The sequence below is a fragment of the Cervus elaphus genome, chromosome 1 (assembly GCF_910594005.1).
Source record: "Cervus elaphus chromosome 1, mCerEla1.1, whole genome shotgun sequence".
In the NCBI taxonomy this organism is placed as follows: Eukaryota; Metazoa; Chordata; class Mammalia; order Artiodactyla; family Cervidae; genus Cervus; species Cervus elaphus.
In genome coordinates this window covers 78,736,057-78,756,050 of record NC_057815.1, presented here as the reverse complement: position 1 = coordinate 78,756,050, position 19,994 = coordinate 78,736,057, and the positions used below count along the sequence as shown (strand labels likewise).

At 37.0% G+C, this 19,994-nt stretch overlaps 1 protein-coding gene across 1 annotated transcript in view; it reads right to left on the bottom strand.

The window, feature by feature from the left end:
• Positions 1 to 13,520: 13,520 nt before the first annotated feature.
• The window catches only part of PDHX (pyruvate dehydrogenase complex component X), a 71,778-nt gene continuing 65,304 nt past the window's right edge, over positions 13,521 to 19,994 (bottom strand). Inside the window, exons 10-11 of the mRNA XM_043909162.1 lie at positions 17,197 to 17,261; positions 13,521 to 14,581 (exon numbers count right to left, since the gene is read on the bottom strand). Coding sequence (XP_043765097.1) covers positions 14,323 to 14,581; positions 17,197 to 17,261 — 324 coding nt within the window. The 3' untranslated portion in view covers positions 13,521 to 14,322. The remainder of the gene's footprint in view (positions 14,582 to 17,196; positions 17,262 to 19,994) is intronic.

Sequence of the window (19,994 nt, the reverse complement as noted above, 5' to 3'; positions counted from 1 at the left end):
ATATTTCAAGAATTTAAAACTTTCACTCAAGCTAAGGTTCCTTAATTCTCATGAGTAATTTCATTGGCCAGGATGTGTTATAGGGACAAAAAAGCAGTTTCAAAATTGCTGGCTCACTCCTGTTGCCTGCAAATTACTCTCAGTCTAGCAAAGAAAAAGGTTATAGTGTTTTGACTGTTGCCAAAGACACTTAGGATAGTATGTAATTCCCCAATTCTCTCCCCAGCTCTGTCCCAATTGGCCCATATTTTCTATTGCACAGTTATAAGAAGATAGGGGCTTCCCAGGCGGTGCTAATGGTGAAAGAATCCACCTGCCAGTGTAGAGAGACATGAGAGGCAGGTTCAATCCCTGGGTTGAGAAGATCCCCTGGAGCAGGAAATGGCAACCCACTCCAGTATTCTTATCTGGAAAATCTCATGGACAGAGGAGCCCAGAGGGCTACAACTCATGGGATTGCAGAGTCGTACATGACTGAATGTGCACACACACACAAGAAGACAGGTTCTGGGTACTGCACAATGAATATAGGTTTAGTCTGTTTAATGCAATAGGAGTATTTCTACTATTACATATATCAGGGAGGATTTTGCAAGCACCATTTAAAATTATCTGAAGGGTATTTTTTAGGTGACTTTCTGTTTTTCATAAAGCAAAAGTCCTGTTGAAAAGATGACATCATTCCCCACCTCCTATGTTCTAATTTCAGGTTTTCATGAATTAATTTCAAAAAAAGGATGGAGGCTACTGTTCTCTTACATTTGTTGAACAGCCTACACACCAACACAAGAGCCAATCAAGCTTTGCTGCTAAGGTTTACTAAACAAAGACATGAAACTATGGGCTACAGGCGATAGAACTTACCCATGAGTCAGTAGCCAGCCAAAGATCTTAGTTCCAACTAATTAGCCCACAGCCTTTCATATCTGGTTCTGCTTTTTCAGTATTTTCTAAGAGTCTGATTTCTAGTCAGGAACTGAGAAAGTGGGGTAGATTCTACTTCTGTAGGATCCACAGGGGTGCTAGCCAAGATTCCCTGTGTTAACAGTGGTAGGAAAAGTGGCTGGGCCCCAGGATCCTAAACACGAGACCTCATTCTCCTCGGCCTCCATGCTTTCTCTTCTCTCCACCACAAGATTCTGAAGGGACATAATACACGAGCAGAGAACAAGGCGAGGCAAAGGCAGACACGACTGTTAATGGGACTCCTGCTGCAAACCCTGACCTGATGGATCCTGGTGAGCTGGCTTGAACTGTAAGCACTCTTGCCAGAAGAACGGTTCTTAAATGTGGTCACACATCACAATCACCCAGGGAGGTATGGCTTCATTCTATAGTTTCAAGTCTCATCTCAGACTTATCTCCAGGGGTGGGGCCCTGGACTCTACTTTAAAAAGCATGGTGTACCGGCATGTCTTCTCCTGTTCCCAGCATTCTTAGTATTAGGGAACCACTGATTTGAGTTGTAAAGTGTAAGGTCAGTGGTGTGTTGAAGATGGCTTGTATCAGCTCACCAAGGCCGACTGTTTATTACTAAATGTGTGTGTGCTCAGTCGTATCTGACTCTTTGCGACCCCATGGATGCCATGGGACTTCCCAGGCAAGAACACTGGAGCGAGTTGCCATTTCATACACCAGGGGATCTTCCCGACCCAGAGAGTGAACCCGTGTCTCTTGGGTCTCCTGCACTGGCAGGTGGACGTTTTTTTTTTTTTTAAACACTGAGCCACCAGTAAATTATATCAAAACCAAAGCTAATATGCAAAGTTCATTATGTCCTAATCACTTACTACATTTAACTGTTCTCTACGTTCTTGAGATTTTTACATCTGTTGTCTATACACTGGTGGGAAATGCAATCAAACGGCGCAGAGCCATGCATCTCTTCCCAACGCCACTGTCAGTGACAACACATTGGTGGCTGGAGATTAGAACATTTTATCGTGGAGATCAGCAAATGCTAGAAAACTGGAAATTGATATATTGCTGTCTCTAGACTTAAGAAAGTGAGAGAAAAATGCAAATAATGCAGATTAAACTTAAAAGTGTCATGCTTGTAGCTGGTACATTGTGAAAAAGCACAAAATTTGAGGAAATGTTAATAAGTATTTAACTGTCTGATTTTAGAAAACATGTTACTCTCTTTATTGACAAATTCCAAAATATGACATCTTTGTTGTTTTAACTATCATCTTAACTTTTTTTTTTTTTTGGCCATGCCATGTGGCATGTGAGATCACACATACCCCCTGCAGTGGAAGCATGGAGTTTTATCCACTGGACTACCAGGGAAGTCCTTTACCTTACTCTTTCATGTTAAGAAAAACATCAATCAACATTCATGTTGGGAACCACTTACTCATCAACTGCATTCAACGAAAGCATTCTTTGAGAATCAGTGAGCTATATAAAATTCACAATAAAGAGTACTGTATGTTCTGTGTGTAAACTGTATACTTTTATTGAATTCTTACTGTATTTATACATGTACTGTATTTGAAGCACAAGCTGGAATCAAGGGGAGAAATATCAATAACCTCAGATGTGCAGATGACACCACCCTTATGGCAGAAAGTGAAGAGGAACTAAAGAGCATCTTGATGAAAGTGAAAGAGGAGAGTGAGAAAGTTGGATTAAAACTCAACATTCAAAAAATGAAGATCACGGCATCCAGTCCCATCACTTCATGGCAAATAGATGGGGAAACAATGCAAACAGTGACAGACTTTATTTTCGTGGTCTCCAAAATCACTACAGATGGTGAATGCAGCCATGAAATTAAAAGACACTTGCTCCTTGGAATAAAAGCTATGACTCACCTAGACAGCACATTAAAAAGCAGAGACATTACTTTGCCAACAAAGGTCCGTCTAGTCAATGCTATGGTTTTTCCAGTAGTCATGTATGGATGTGAGTTGGACCATAAAGAAAGCTGAGTGATAAAGAATTGATGCTTTTGAACTGTGATGTTGAAGACTCTTGAGATTCTCTTGGACTGCAAGGAGATCCAACCAGTCAATTCTAAAGGAAATCAGGCCTGAATGTTCATTGGAAGGACTGATGCTGAAGCTGAAACTCCAATACTTTGGCCACCTGATGTGAAAAACTGACTCATTAGAAAAGACCCTGATGCTGGGAAAGATTGAAGGCAGGAGAAAGGAACAACAGAGAATGAGATGGTTAGATGGCATCACTGACACAATGGACATGAATTTGAGCAAGCTCCAGGAGTTGGTGATGGACAGGGAGGCCTGGCATGCTGCATTCCATGGGGCTGCAAAGAGTCGGATACAACTGAGTGACTGAACTGAACTGCATTTGTATTTAATGGCATTGTATATTCTATTAAATTTGCAAATTGTATATATTATCTTTTGTGTATCAGTAACATTTCTAATAGACTCAGTTTTGATTATATATGTATATACATTTGTTTTCCAGAGAGCTGACTGTTCAAACATTTGCCAGCGCACTGTGGCCTAAGTCAAGAGCAAAAGCAGGTTGAACGGCTTTTGTGCGTTCTCTCCTACAGGCCCACACCCTTATCTCAGCCCTTCAGTTTACCATTCCCCAGCCAAGAAGTACACAGTGAATTGTCCAAGAACACAAGTCAAAAGCAAATGAGATTCTCCCAAAGATGCAAAGCAGATAACTGAATCTGCCTAATTCAGCCCTTCCTAAGGAGGCTGTCATCCAAGTAGAGACAGCTTTAGGCTGACCTGACCACACCTGCCATGTGGAAAAATAAGGGAGAATTCTAACTGATGGCAGGCAGTCTGGACACCATGGCCTAACAAACGTCCTTCCCCTTGAATCCACATCAATGTCTCATTGGGAGCAGAGGACAGGTGGGTAGAGGTGTTGAAGTAGTAAATCAAGAGTTTGATCTTTTTGTCAACACATTTGGTACACAAGGGTCAGTGAGCATCTTCACCGTTCACCAAGAAAAGTGTACACGAACATCATCACTTCTTATACATTTTGTCACTGCTTATGGTTTAAACATGTCTTTCTAAAGGTGAAATAAAATGCAATTATCAAACCAAGCTGGCGCTAGTGATAAAGAACCTGCCTGCCAATGCAGGAGACCTAAGAGATGTGGGGTTTCATCCCTGGGTTGGAAAGATCCTCTGGAGTAGGGAGTGGCAACCTACTCCAGTATTCTTGCTTGGAGAATCCCCATGGACAGATGACTGTAACTGGAGGGTTATAGTCCATGGGGTCACAAAGAGTCGTACACGACTAAAGCGACTCATGTAGCACTCATGCATCAAAAAGATGTATAGAAATTTTAAAAATTCTGTTGCTTGGTAATCTGATTGTTTTGAAACTTCAGGCCAATGCCAACAGCCAACACTCACCACTAAGGAGTTTCCTTCAGTGCTGAGGGGAAACTGCAACGAAACGTTAAAGTTTTCTTTTAACAAAATTTGTTCCTAATCGAATCAGATTTCTGACTGTCCATGTTACTTGTGTGTCCTAGTCCACTAATCTATTCAATACACGAGTACTTTTCCATTTGTCACAATCTTATCCTCCCTCTAACTTCTTAATTTTTCTTTAAATACAAAGAAGCAAAAGTCCAACAAATATCTGTTATTTTTATGAGTACCAGGTGGCAGAAACTTCTGCTAAAGAGTCATTCAATTAAAGTGTAATTTTTTAATTATTCAAAAAACACAACTGATGCAGATAAGAGGTCTTCAGGTAAACTGCTTTTGAATGTCTTGCGATGTTGAAAATATAAAAGCACAAAAAGACCTTTCTGACCTCCTAATTAAAGATGAGTCAATGCTACCATCACAAAAATGTTCACATATTTACCCACCATAAAAGGGAAACTGGCCTCAGAACATCTTAGAGAAAACACAATGTTATGGGCTAGTCCCGACAAATGGTAATATTTTCACTTAATCGGTATGTTCTTGAAACCTAGGTACAGAACTGCTCCAACAAGATTCCCCAGGTCCTTAACAGAGGAATGTGTTTGGTAGGTAAAGGTCAGACTGAACGCTGAGGGATGGCGAGGGATGAAGAGTGGGAGAATCTCAACCAGCCTGACACCCTACAAGATATGAGCCTCGTGTTATATTTTACAAATTAATAACTGCATTGGTGATGGTAAGGATGAAGGGTGGAGAGGCGATACATGTCAAGGAAAAACACATTCAAGATACACCTGCAAAACAAGCTGGGGAAGATCAAGGAGCTATTTCTACATACCAAGCTCTGGTATCTGCACAGAAAGAACATGTACTTTCAACCACAAAGACATTTATTAAGTTAAAAAAATTATTAGACATTTCTTTTTCCATAGCTTATTATCTCATAGCAAAACTAAAGAATTTTTTTTGGTCCTCAGCTAATAACTTGCCCTCTAACTAAGAACCTGAGGTGTTTTTCTGGTGGACCCTTAATTATTAATCCACACCATCTACCACCACTCATGAATCAGAACGTTAAAGGAATAGATCATTCATTACTTTCATTACTGTTCAAATCCAGAGGACAGTAAGATTGCTGTGGCTTTGGCTACAGACTTATTTCTGTAATATTCTTACTTCTATAGTCCTGCAGCAGGTGCTACCTGGAAGTTCAACCAGTCGTTTTCACTACGTTAACAGGCGTTTTCCCAACTCATAAGTCTTTAATGTGCTAACCTCCAGGATTTACTGCTAAGTTGGTATTTTTTGAGAGAGGAATCTCTTAAGAGGCTCTGGGACCAAGCTGCCTGTCTTGAATCCTGTCACTGAAGTTACTCAACATGTCTTTAGTGAAATGGTGATAATATGAATACTGACCTTACGAGATTGTGATGAAACTTAACAATATTTACATTTAAAAACTGAGAACAATGACTGAAACACAATAAGCTAGCTATTAAATAGCTCAGGGTGAGCATATGTATAGTTTGAAGAAAAGGTCTGTATCTTAACGGGAATGAAATTAACTAGGTAATTAGAAAATTATATTGAAGTATCTACCTAGAAAATAGGCTTCCCCTGTGGCTCCGCTGGTAAAGAATCCGCCTGCAATGCGGGAGGCCTGGGTTCAATCCCTGAGTTGGGAAGATCCCCTGGAGAAGGGAAAGGCTATGCACTCCAGTATCCTGGCCTGGAGAATTCCATGGACTATACTGTCCATGGAGTCACAAAGAGTCGGACACCACTGAGAGGCTTTCAGTTCACTTTGCCTAGAAAATAAGAGTCCTGTAGAGACTTTCTCAAATGATACTTTTAAAACATGGTTTATTTTTTACCAGTTTTTCCATTTTTAAGGCTTTTTAGGAAGCCATTCCTCCTAATACTTTCCAAAGTTGTGGTGACTCATTCCGGAAACAAGAAAATACACAAAAGACCTGTACGCGCTGAATACTAAGTTTCCAGTTTTGCCCCATTCATAGGCTCATATACGCTCAGCTGAAAGGAATAATGACTCTAAGTTTTTTCTAAAAAAATGACTAAAATTGAAAAATTTTAAAAGGCAGAGTTTGCTCTCAAGAGCAGCTACATTTATAAATCCTAGCGTCCATTTCCATTCTGAAGCTGCACGAAAGCATAGTATAAAGAGAATACCTTGGAACTCTTATTCTGCTTAGTATTTATTTAACAGTTGAGATAAAGTATATTCTTGCTAATTCAACAATAGATAATAATTTAATTTTGGTGTCAAAATGATATACCCACAAATAGTATGTTATTTAATAAGGAATGAAACCTAGTTAACTCTGAGAGCTGTGTAACATGGGAAGAGCTACATGGTGCTGGAAGATGAAGAGTTGGCCTCAGCTTTGCTAACATTCATTTTGAACACTGAAAGGACAAACTAACTTGATATTTGGCATTAGAAATACCAAACTGTAAAAGTAAAACTTGATTTTTACCTGCTCCTATAGTTTTGCTGTCTGCTGGAGAGCAACTATTGCAAATGTAAAATGGTTATCTGAATACAGAACTATCCCAGCTGCAACAACACACCTAGAAAGTTATATACTGCAGTGTGGGGAGCTTGAATTTTGGCACTGCAAAGACCTAGGTTCAAATCCCAGCTGTGGCACTTCTGAGCTGCGTGCCACAAACAACATAATCCCTGAGTTTGTTCCCCTGGTCTGCCTTGCGATGATGGTTGTAAAGTAGCATACACCTACCTCATAAAACTGAGATTAAGCAAGATAAATAACTGTAAATGTGATTCATTTTCCCTCTTATTTCTTCATTTTATAAGTAAGAGAATACTGAGGCACAGAAAAGAGGTTTTTTTTTTTTTACCAAAAGCACAGTAATTTACAGATCAAGTTGAAACTAGGCTTAAAATATTCTTGATTTAAGGATGCAAATGTGGGAAATGATGTACTAAAGACCAGTAGCTCCGCTGAGAAGGATGGTAATTTAATAAGTACCATCTTCTCTGGTGGCTCAAACGGTAAAGAATCCGCCTGCAATGCGGGAGACCTGGGTTGGATCCCTGGGTTGGGAAGATCCCCTGGAGAAGGAAATGGCAACCCACTGCAGTATTCTTGCCTGGAGAATCCCCATGGACAGAGGAGCCTGGCAGGCTGCAGACCACAGGGTTGCAAAGCGTCCAACACGACTGAGCGACTAAGCACACACACCTTACAGCTAAAATGCCATTTGAAGTGTAGAACAAGTGTAATTCATGTGGTTAAAAATTTAACATGTTTATATAATACTCTATGCTTTATAAAGTGCTATGACTAATATAACTTAACCTGACCACAACAGCCTTGTCTTTTAAAGACCCATTTTTTTTTTAGTTATAGGAGTAGTAATTTCATAAACTAAGAAATCTCAGAAAAAATAAATTACTCTAGGTGTGAATAAAGAAAAATCAGGAATAAGCAATGATTTTGCTAATAGTTTCTCAACTTTTAATAAAAACCCAAGTTTCTCTTAACTGTATATACCATATATGTTATATGTATATATGTATATACCATATATGTTAAATTAGAGGTTTAAAAAGTAGCTATTGACACTTTGCTAGGAAGGAAAAGCCTGCTTGGATTTGTTGCAAAAAATATAGATAAGGAACTTCCCTAGTTGTCCAGTGGCTAAAAGTCCAAGCTCCCAGTGCAGGGTTCAAACCCTGGTCAGGGAACTAGATCCCACTTCCGCAATTAAGAGTTTGCATGCTGCGACCACAGATACTGCCTGCGGCAATGAAGATCAAAGATCCCATGCGCTGCAGCTAACACTGGCACGGACAAAAAAAAAAAAAAAAAAAAATTGGTAAGTGATAAAATGTCAAAGTAAATTTTATATGATCAAAGAAATAAAAGATTGCTACTAATAGAAGCTAATGGTTTTTCAAAATACATCTTTATACCTTAGATTTCAATTAAACAGTGTCTTCAATATTACAAGTAGCCAAACCATGCTTCCCTTAAAACCCAGCTGTTCCCTTCTCTTGAAATCAATACAGATGCTAGAAAACAAATTTTAAAAATCCACAAAAGTATTTTAAATGATTTTAATAGAAGATTGCTGCACTTCCCATTTATAAAAAGTCAACATGTCTCCTGAAACATAGTATTTGCTGTACGTAACTTATCAGAATCTTAACCATTTGTACACTGGTGATGAGGGCCATAGAAGATTCTGTTTTGGACTGGGAAACTGCATCCTGGTTACTGCATTACTTGACAGCACACACCCACCCCACCTGTTCATAATGCTGTTACTGTTTAGTCACTAAGTCATGTCTGACTTTGCAACCCCATGGACTGCAGCACACCAGGCTTCCCTGTCTCCTAGGGCTTGCTCAAACTCATGTCCATTGAGTCAGTGATGCCATCCAGCCATCTCATCCTGTCAGCCCCTTCTCCTCTTGCCCTCAATTCTTCCCAGCATCAGGGTCTTTTCCAATGAGTTGGCTCATGCATCAGGTGGCCAAAGTATTGGAGCTTTAGCATCAGCTCTTACAACGAATATTCAGGGTTGATTTCCTTTAGGAAATATTCGTAACATCCCACCGCAAATGAACATGTCGAATATTCTTAAGTTCTCCGTTCGTTAAAGCCCCTGACCTGGCAGAAAATCTAATCAATGGATCTTATATATTATGGCCAAATTAACTTGAAAGTGATTCGGCACTGTTACTTCCTTTTCCAAAAGTCAACAAGTTTCCTATTAATAGCGTCACATTTAAAATAATGGCTAATTCTTAGATGAATGGATAAGGAAGCTGTGGTACATATACACCATGGAATATTACTCAGCCATTAAAAAGAATTCATTTGAACCAGTCCTAATGAGATGGATGAAACTGGAGCCCATTTTACAGAGTGAAGTAAGCCAGAAAGATAAAGAACATTACAGCATACTAACACATATATATGGAATTTAGAAAGGTGATAACGATAACCCTATATGCAAAACAGAAAAAGAGACACAGAAATACAGAACAGACTTTTGAACTTTGTGGGAGAATGTGAGGGTGGGATATTTCAAAAGAACAGCATGTATACTATCTATGGTGAAACAGATCACCAGCCCAGGTGGGATGCATGAGACAAGTGCTCCGGCCTGGTGCACTGGGAAGAGCCAGAGGAATCGGGTGGAGAGGGAGGTGGGAGGGGGGATCGGGATTGGGAATACATGTAAATCCATGGCTGATTCATATCAATGTATGACAAAACCCACTGGAAAAAAATATAAAAAAAATAAATAAATAAAAAAAAATAATAAAATAATGGCTAATTCTTACCTGCAACACACTTCATTCTTTTATTTCATCACTTCATTTGATCACGATGCAATGTGTAATGAGGACAAATTTTCCTTGAAAACTAAGAATGGTAATTTTTATTTTTCTCCCACACTCTCAGTACAATATATTAACTCACAGCACCACCTATCTTTGAATAAAGGTTAGGAAACTAGTTTTACTTTTAGCATAATGCCCAAATATCTGGCCTTTACAATTTAGGGTGAAATTAAGTCCAAAATGCCAAAAGAAAAAAAAAAAAATCTAAAAACAGAAGTTCCATTTGACATGTACACTCAGACCAGTACATATCAATTTCTTAGCAATGTTTCAAAGGAGTCTGGCCAGCAGCATACTAAATTAGATTTTAATCTGCTACAAAATAGTCAGTGAGCAAACTGTGCCTGAAAATGTTAAGTACAAGTTTAAGTCAGGGAGAAGCAGGGCCATTTTGACTTATCAATTCTAATACTCACTGATATTTTCATGCCCAAGTGTTAACTAGAATTTGTGTTGCCTTTTCCTTAGCAGTCTTCTCAACATTTTGGTCATTTCCCTTATTTAAATTAGAAAGGAAAAAAAAAACAACACAGGTATAAAGTTTCATTTTCACATCCTGTCAGTACTATAAATAAATTTAAAATGTGAAAGATAGCCTGCTCTTATAGCACACAGTTCATTCTCTGTAACCATCCCAATCAAGGACACCATACCTCTTTCTCAAATTAGTATTATTCTCTGACCCTTCATTTTTTTTTTTTACACTTTTTTTTTTATTATTATTTTTTTTTTCCAGTGGGTTTTGTCATACATTGATATGAATCAGCCATGGATTTACATGTATTCCCAATCCCGATCCCCCCTCCCACCTCCCTCTCCACCCGATTCCTCTGGCTCTTCCCAGTGCACCAGGCCCGAGCACTTGTCTCATGCATCCCACCTGGGCTGGTGATCTGTTTCACCATAGATAGTATACATGCTGTTCTTTTGAAATATCCCACCCTCACATTCTCCCACAAAGTTCAAAAGTCTGTTCTGTATTTCTGTGTCTCTTTTTCTGTTTTGCATATAGGGTTATCGTTATCACCTTTCTAAATTCCATATATATGTGTTAGTATGCTGTAATGTTCTTTATCTTTCTGGCTTACTTCACTCTGTATAATGGGCTCCAGTTTCATCCATCTCATTAGGACTGGTTCAAATGAATTCTTTTTAATGGCTGAGTAATATTCCATGGTGTATATGTACCACAGCTTCCTTATCCATTCACCTGCTGATGGGCATCTAGGTTGCTTCCATGTCCTGGCTATTATAAACAGTGCTGCGATGAACATTGGGGTGCACGTGTCTCTTTCAGATCTGGTTTCCTCAGTGTGTATGCCCAGAAGTGGGATTGCTGGGTCATATGGCAGTTCTATTTCCAGTTTTTTAAGAAATCTCCACACTGTTTTCCATAGCGGCTGTACTAGTTTGCATTCCCACCAACAGTGTAAGAGGGTTCCCTTTTCTCCACACCCTCTCCAGCATTTATTGCTTGTAGACTTTTGGATAGCAGCCATCCTGACTGGCGTGTAATGGTACCTCATTGTGGTTTTGATTTGCATTTCTCTAATAATGAGTGATGGATTGGAAGAATCAATATTGTCAAAATGGCTATTCTACCCAAAGCAGTCTATAGATTCAATGCAATCCCTATCAAGCTACCAACGGTATTTTTCACAGAACTAGACCAAAGAATTTCACAATTTGTATGGAAATACAAAAAACCTCGAATAGCCAAAATAAGCTTGAGAAAGAAGAATGGAACTGGAGGAATCAACCTGCCTGACTTCAGACTCTACTACAAAGCCACAGTCATCAAGACAGTATGGTACTGGCACAAAGACAGAAATATAGATCAATGGAACAGAATAGAAAGCCCAGAGATAAATCCACGAACCTATGGACACCTTATCTTCGACAAAGGAGGCAAGGATATACAATGGAAAAAAGACAACCTCTTTAACAAGTGGTGCTGGGAAAACTGGTCAACCACTTGTAAAAGAATGAAACTAGAACACTTTCTAACACCATACACAAAAATAAACTCAAAATGGATTAAAGATCTAAATGTAAGACCAGAAACTATAAAACTCCTAGAGGAGAACATAGGCAAAACACTCTCCGACATAAATCACAGCAAGATCCTCTATGACCCACCTCCCAGAATATTGGAAATAAAAGCAAAACTAAACAAATGGGACCTAATGAAACTTAAAAGCTTTTGCACTACAAAGGAAACTATAAGTAAGGTGAAAAGACAGCCCTCAGATTGGGAGAAAATAATAGCAAATGAAGAAACAGACAAAGGATTAATCTCAAAAATATACAAGCAACTCCTGCAGCTCAATTCCAGAAAAATAAATGACCCAATCAAAAAATGGGCCAAAGAACTAAACAGACATTTCTCCAAAGAAGACATACAGATGGCTAACAAACACATGAAAAGATTCTCTGACCCTTCAATAAACCTAGGCAGTAGAGATATATTAGAGAAAACACTGTTAGTCAGAATGAATGAGCATCTATACCAACAGCTGAGAACTCAAGCCATGAGAAGCAACTGATTGTAGGAAAAGCTTGGCTATGATGTCCATGAAGAATTAAAATGTCTTCAATTTATGGAGCATCTCTTCTGTGAAGGCAGGACAGCTCTGAAAGGCAGGCGGGGCCAAGTATCATCACCCACTTCACCTACCAGGAAAGAGACATGACTACAGATCAGTGTAGTGACTACTTGATCAGACGTGACTACAGAAGAGTGTCAGTCCACTGGCAAAGCAGAACTCCAGGCCAAGGGTGACTTATGGCTGCCTCATGAGCCATTCCTCAGATATAAAAATTAGAAGAAAAAAAAAATTCAGTTAAAATGAACTGAAAATAATGTGACTTATGAAAGTTATTTTGAAAATAGCATTTGGTTACAATTTTTAGTATAACTGTTAAAATGACAAAAGTTTTGAAGACTATTTTTAAAGAATGACTGAGTAACTGAATTAAGCATCTTAGCAATTGATACAATGGGGCTCTAATTATTTTAGAAAGCTCTTTTGTTATAGCATAAGTAGTTCATCACGTCATAGCATACAGCTTATACCACAGGTAACTGGTAGTCACTGGTAAATTAAATCCATCCAATTCCAGTTACAGTTAATTTGTCAACTGTAGCAGAGTTGTTAAAAGAAGTTCTTCTAATCTTTACAAGAAGTAGTCAAACTTTCATATTACCAATGGAATAAAAAGGATAGTTCTTACTTGCTTGACACGTCTTCTCTTCTACTCTTTCTGAAGTTTTACATCCACATCCATTATTTTCCTAATGTTGTTTTACAGGTGACCCCAGAACAACATGAGTTTGAACTGTGCATGTCCACTTAACATATGGAATTTTTTCAGTAAGTACCTACTATAGTACTACCCAATCCCCATTTGGTTGAATTCCCGGATGCAGAACCAGGGATACGAGGATAGACTGTAAACTTAAACACCGATTTTCAACTGCATGGGCCATAATTACCTACCTTGGGTTGTTCAAGGGTTAACTGTAATTTTAAATTCCCTTTCTCCTTCTGTAGGATCTCGTTGAAGCCATTCCAGGGAAATTACTAATCTATTTCAAGGTACTAAACTTATGTGCCCTAACGTTTAAAATACAATAGAAATATTTATATTTTCTTATATTTTATTGCATAATATAAACTTGATTAAAATGTATTAACAACACATTGTGTTCAAATCAACACTAAATTAAAATGTTTGGCAGGAAATCACATGATTTATTTTAATATATTCCAACTCAGTACGAAGGTGAGCGAGCAGTTTATTTCTGAAGTTTTAGGTATTTTAACTATAATTCATTATCAAAACAAATATTTTGGTCTCTTTCTTCATCTTTAATTTTTTAAAAAATTCTTCTTAAGTTCACAGTGTCATGGAAGTGTAAAATAAGATGGATAAAAACCACTTTAAAACATATGGCTTTATATACATAAAAAATTCAATAATGTTGCCACAACCCCTAATGCAGTGCGATTCTTATTTATTTACTAGTATCCAGAATAAACTTCTGTACATATTAAATTGTTCAAGTATATCTAGAGCAGTGCTTGTAAAAATGAGGTCCCACTGCAACAATAATGGGTATCTCTTTGAAGACCACTTCTAATTCCAACACAGTTAAGGTAGAGTTCTAAAATTTTTTGATTTTACAGTTTATCATACATCCTCAAATATCCTAAAATGCTCCACTGAGCCAAACACTAATTTAATTTACATCTAGTTTAACATCCCTTTAGTACAGCACCAGTGGTTAAACTAAAAATGCATGTGACTAACCAAATGTTTTCATTCTTCTATTAGTTACAGTTTGTTATTTACTTCCATAACATCAAACCCAAATGAAAATGAAGACAACTCAGGTCAAACTCCTTCACCTTAAATAAATACACATTTCATCCACTTCATACTTAAATACCTAATTGTTTTCCTATAGTGTATGTTTCTCAGTAACAGCAATACAATTAACTAAGCCAAAGACCAACTTCTTATCTTTGAGGATCAGGCAAGTCGGAGAGGATTCTCCAGGTTTGCTTTAAAACTTTCCAGAAACCTGGTGGCCAGTTCATCGTCTACCACCCGGCTGTCACTGGACATGGTGACCGTTATGAGCTGACGCTGCTGCAGCTGGGCATTCCCCTCTTCATCCTGAGTGAGCTTCAGCACAGGTCGGAATCTCCCTACAGCCAAAATGCAGGCCTGAGGAGGGTTGATCACGGCAGTAAATTCATCGATGCCAAACATCCCCAAGTTGGAAATACTAGGGGAAAACAAAAAGCTCTGAAGGCAGTATGTCTTTAACCAAAGAACCCTTTCCCTGAGTCATACATTTTTACTTTGCTGAAAAACTGTGCCCAGTTACCCAAAGACCAAAGACAAAGAATACCATTTACTATAGTATCAAAAAGAAACCAGGTAACAACACACAAATACTGTATCTAATATAAACGTATATTCAGCATTGAACTGTAAACCCCAGGCAGAGAAATATGGCAAGAAAAAGAAATAGAAAAAAAAAAAAGGAAATAGAAGAGTATAAGGGTTAGAAAAAAGAAATAAAACTTTGTTGGCAGATGAACTGACTGTGTACAAAGAAAATCTAAGCATCTACAGATAAACGAGTAAGATAAGTGAATTTAGTTAAACCACTAGATAAGTCAATGTAAAAATCTGTATCTATATACAAGTTGCTTTCATTAGAAAAAACTAAAATAATATCATTTATAATAGTATAAAAAAATCTAAATCTAATAAAACATATATATGATCCCTAAACAAAAAATTACAAAACAGAGCTGAAAGAAATCAAAGAACTAAGTGAACAATGGTTTATACCATGTTCATTCACTGGAAGACTCAATGCTATAAGGATGTCAATTCTCCCTAAACTTAAATCGATCAAACAATTCAGTGCTATCCCAACAAAATCCCAGCAAGATCACTGCCATGTGTGTATGAAAAAAGACAAGCTGATTTAAAAATTTATTTGGAAATATAAAGCCAGGAAAGACAATCTTGATGGTGAACAAAACTGGAAGACTTTCACTGTCATAGATCAAAAATTATAGTTAGTTTGTATTAAGCAAGCAAAGGACAAACAGACCAACTGAAAAGGAGATAGAATACAGAAAAGAACCAAACATGGTTACCTTCTCAGTGCTATAGAGCAGTAATGGTATCAATAACTGACATTTAGTCAATTAATTATCCAGATGGGGGAAAAAAAGAGAACTTTGACCTTTACCTCCATATCACAGACAAAATCTGATTTCAGATAGATAGTAATTTACATGAGAGAAATTATAAAGCTCTGAAGATAACACAGAAGAATAAAACTTCATGAATCTGGGATAGACAATAATTCCTAGTAGGAAAAAAAAAAGTACTAACAACAAAGAAAAATACTGATAAATAGGATTTTATTAACTCAGAACTTCTGTTCATTAAAAAACACCATCAGAAAAGTTTCAAAGGCAAGGTACAAAGTGGGAAAAGTATTTGAAACAATATATATCCTAAAAAGCCTGTGTATCGGGAAAAAGAAACTCCTATAAAACATTTTAAAAAACAGTCACAAACTTCAGCAGGTGTTTTACCTGATAAGTAACCAGATACCCAAATGGCTGACAGATAAATGAAGACAGTATTCAACATCATTAATTTTCATTTCCCTTGGGCTTCCCAGGTGGTGTCAGTGGTAAAGAACCTGCCCGCCAAAGCAGGAGATGTATGAGACACAGGTTCAATCCCTGGGTCGGGAAGATTCCCTGGAGGAGGGCATGGCAACCCACTTCAGTATTCTTGCCTGGAGAATCCCTTGGACAGAGGAGCCTGGTGGGCTACAACCCCAAGACTCACTAAAACCTAATAATACCAAGAGTTAACAAGAATACAAAGCAACAAAAATTCTCATACACTGTTGATGGAAGCAAAAAATGGTAGAACCATTTTGAAAAGCTATCTGGCAGCATCTAGTAAAGATATAAACCCAGCAATTCTACTTTCAGGTTTATAAAAAAAAAAATACATATATATAACCACAATAAGACACTGATAAGAATGTTCATGGCATCAGCACCAGCATTTGTAAGAGCACTAAACTGTAAACAACACAAATGCCCACCAATAGTGAAATGGACACTAGCGTATTTATACAGAATACTACAAAATGCTACAGTGCAATAATAAGTAAATGACTTTCACACAACATAGTTCATCTCACAGACATTAATGCTAAATGAAAGAAGTCAGACACTGAAGAATATGTATTTATATAAAGATCAAAGTTGGCAAAACAAAAACATTGGTAATAACTTTCAGAATTGTGGTTACCCTCTAGGGGGTCAGAATTAGGAGGGATAAAGGGAGGCTTATGACATGGAGGTAATGTTCATAGTCTCGCTTTCTCGCTTTGGTCGGTTACACAGATTTCTTCACTTTGTAAAACATTCCAGCTACATTCAGTGTACTTTACTGTATGTACGTTACACTTAAGCAAGAATAGAGCTGATGATAACTCAAGAGTCACAGTGTTAATATTTTACCCCGAGGGACCTAACCCCAACGGACCTTAAAATAAATCACAAGTAGAAAAAAAAATAGTTGAGGTTTATAAACCTACTTACTATACGTCAGAACCTGAATGTCATTCTATGAACATCTGAATGGGCTAACCAGCTAACCCTAATGGCTTTCTACTAGCTTTGATACGAAAGCTTAACTAGTCTGAAGAACATTTTCACATATTCTCTTGTCTAAAGTACGATATTTAGCTTAAATTTTAAAAAAAGTTTCAGAAAATAAAACAGGTTGACAAGTACTTTATAAATCTTATGTCTGTTTCATGCTGCCAATAATTAAGAGTTTAAATTTTACCTAAAAGATCCTCCTTGATATTCTTCAGGTAACAATTTTCCATCTCTGGCTTTCTTTGATAGAGCCTGAGAAAAATATAAACAGAGCATGATAACCAATACTACATTATATAGCTGATTTTGTCACTTTAAATATTTTTATAGGGTACACTCTCATCTTTTATAGGCCTTGACTTTATGAGAGTATACGTACATATACATGTACATATACATTTAAAAATTATATATGTATAATTTTCTCTAACACACTTAAAAATGAGTAAGTTAGAGCACAGTTAATCCAAGAAGCTATAAATCTGTGAATCAAAACTCTAGAAAAATCATCTCCCTTTAAAAACTGTTCAAATATTGGAATTATCTTGTATGCTATGCAGAATGTTTCACTGTTCTTTATACATACAATGCAACTTTCTGCTTTGCCTATAAACTTTTTTTCTTGCAAGACGAAGTATTAGAAGAGCCCTTTTTGTTAATCTAGTACCTTTTAAATAAAGTATTCAATGGCAACAATCTCAAAACCAGCGCATCAATTTTCATCTTTCAGCATTTGCTTCTCTTTTACCCATAACAGACTAATTTCAAATAGTTGTTAAAAAAAACCAGAATTTTATATTTACTTCACAATATTATAAGCAGCTTCAGTGTTGTTACTCCTTATAACTGATTTTTTAAATGTCTGTTTAACATTCTAAAGATTGCATCTGCCACAATTCAGTCATTTTCCTAGTCAGATAATTTGGTTAATTTGTTTCTTTTGAATTATTTCATATGATTTCTCAGAAGTGGAATGACAAAGCCCTAGAAAATGGACTTTTTGTTGTCGTTTTTGATCCTATAGCTAAAGCATTTCTGGAATGAGCTAGTCTATTCTACGCTGCTACAATGGATGTAAAAATGTAGTCATTTCATATCACCCTAAAGCTGATGTCTAAAAACTTACAGAAGGAAAGACAGACAATACTCTGAGAACGAAAAGCAGTTGAATTTTCCTCTACTTGTACTTGCAATTAATCATACTTCTCTTAATTTTTATTTTTCAATGCTTCAAAAGCAAGGGGACATAGACTGAATCATTGCATATGAATAATAAAGAATTATTTTAGAGAGTAGGGATAAATGAAGCTATTGTCATTGGGTAGATGATACAAATCTAGGGCTTATTCAATATGATGTATTATATAGATAACAAAGGTATATTTATAATTATCACTGATAACTATTTAATTTTAAATCATGGATGATTGAATTTTTGAAAAATAAAACATTCTTTAAAAATCTAAAAATGATCTCATTGTGACTTACTGCCAAATGCATCAATTACAGATTTATATTATTAGCATACAGTTACTTACAAAACTATATAGATCTGGAATGAAAAATTAAGAGATGAATTTAGACTTGTACTTGGAATACCAAAAATAGAACAATATTTTTTCCTGCCTTAAGCAATATAACTTCACATGATCTGAACAACAAGCACATATCATATGAACTTTAAAAGCTTTTCTCTAAAGGCACATGATCACAGCACATCCTGATGAGTTACCAGGCTAAAAGAAACAAAAAACATTTATTATTAAAAAAAAAAAAAAAGACTGCAGCATACATAATATACTTTAAAAAAATCTCTATAAACCCAAAACATATCAGTAGGATATTCATATCAATGAACTCAAGAGACAGCACGGAGTAAGGATAGATTCTGATGAGGATCACTGGTTCTAAAAGTAACTAATTCTCATTGGGATTTCCCGGTAATGTGAACTTAAAAATCAAAGCACGTGTTCCTTGAACCATCAAGTTGACAGGATATAATACAAGCTAACTAGCAACTATTTCTAAAATTACCTCCTGCATGCATGCTAATTTGCTTCAGTCATGTCTGACTCTTTGTGACCCTATGGACTGTAGTCCACCAGGCTCTTCTGTCCAAGTGGATTCTCCTGGCAAGAATACTGGAGTGGGTTGCCATGCCCTTCTTCAGGGGATCTTCCCAACTCAGGGATCGAACCCGTGTCTGCTGCATTGCAGGAGGATTCTTTACTGCTAAGCCACCAGGGAAGCTCAAAATATATCACATGCCTTACTAATTCATTCAAAAAATTTACTGGCTACTAATGAGGTAAACTTTGCTTCTGTCTCTTAAAACTATTGTAATTAATGAAGAATAGCATGGAATTTAAGCCTTGTTACTGTATTACTTTATTTAGGAAATATAAACCTGAACTTTGCTGAGGCAGGCCTTCAGTCCCACACACTGACAACCTCGCGATTCTTAAGCGTCAAGAAGTACTTAGAGCAGGCATTCTTAACTTGGAATCCATGGGTAGACAGTCACAGTCTAACAAATTCCTTGAAAAACTACTTCCAACAGAATAGTTTTTATTGAAAACTTTTTTTTAAATAAATTCACTGAGCAACTAGTATCTTCTAAGCACCATCCAGAATTAGATATACGGCAATGAACAAGACAGTCAACATCAGAGTGTCCGGAACATACAGGGGTCGACAAATAAATAAACAAGGTAAATTCAAAGACTTATAAACCATACAAAGACAATAAACAGGGTAATTGTTTATTTAGGAACCTACCTTAGCTATGGAAGCCACAGAAGGCCTAAGAAAGTGGCATCTGAACTGAGAAATGCCTGGGTTTAAACAAACAACTTCTAGTGCTTTCTAGATGCAACACTGTGGGCAAATTTCTTAAAGTTTGTGCTAAATCTCAGTTTCTTCAATTTGAAGTTAAGGTTCCAACTATGATATAAAGCTATTAAGATTGAGTGAAGTGCTTAGCCT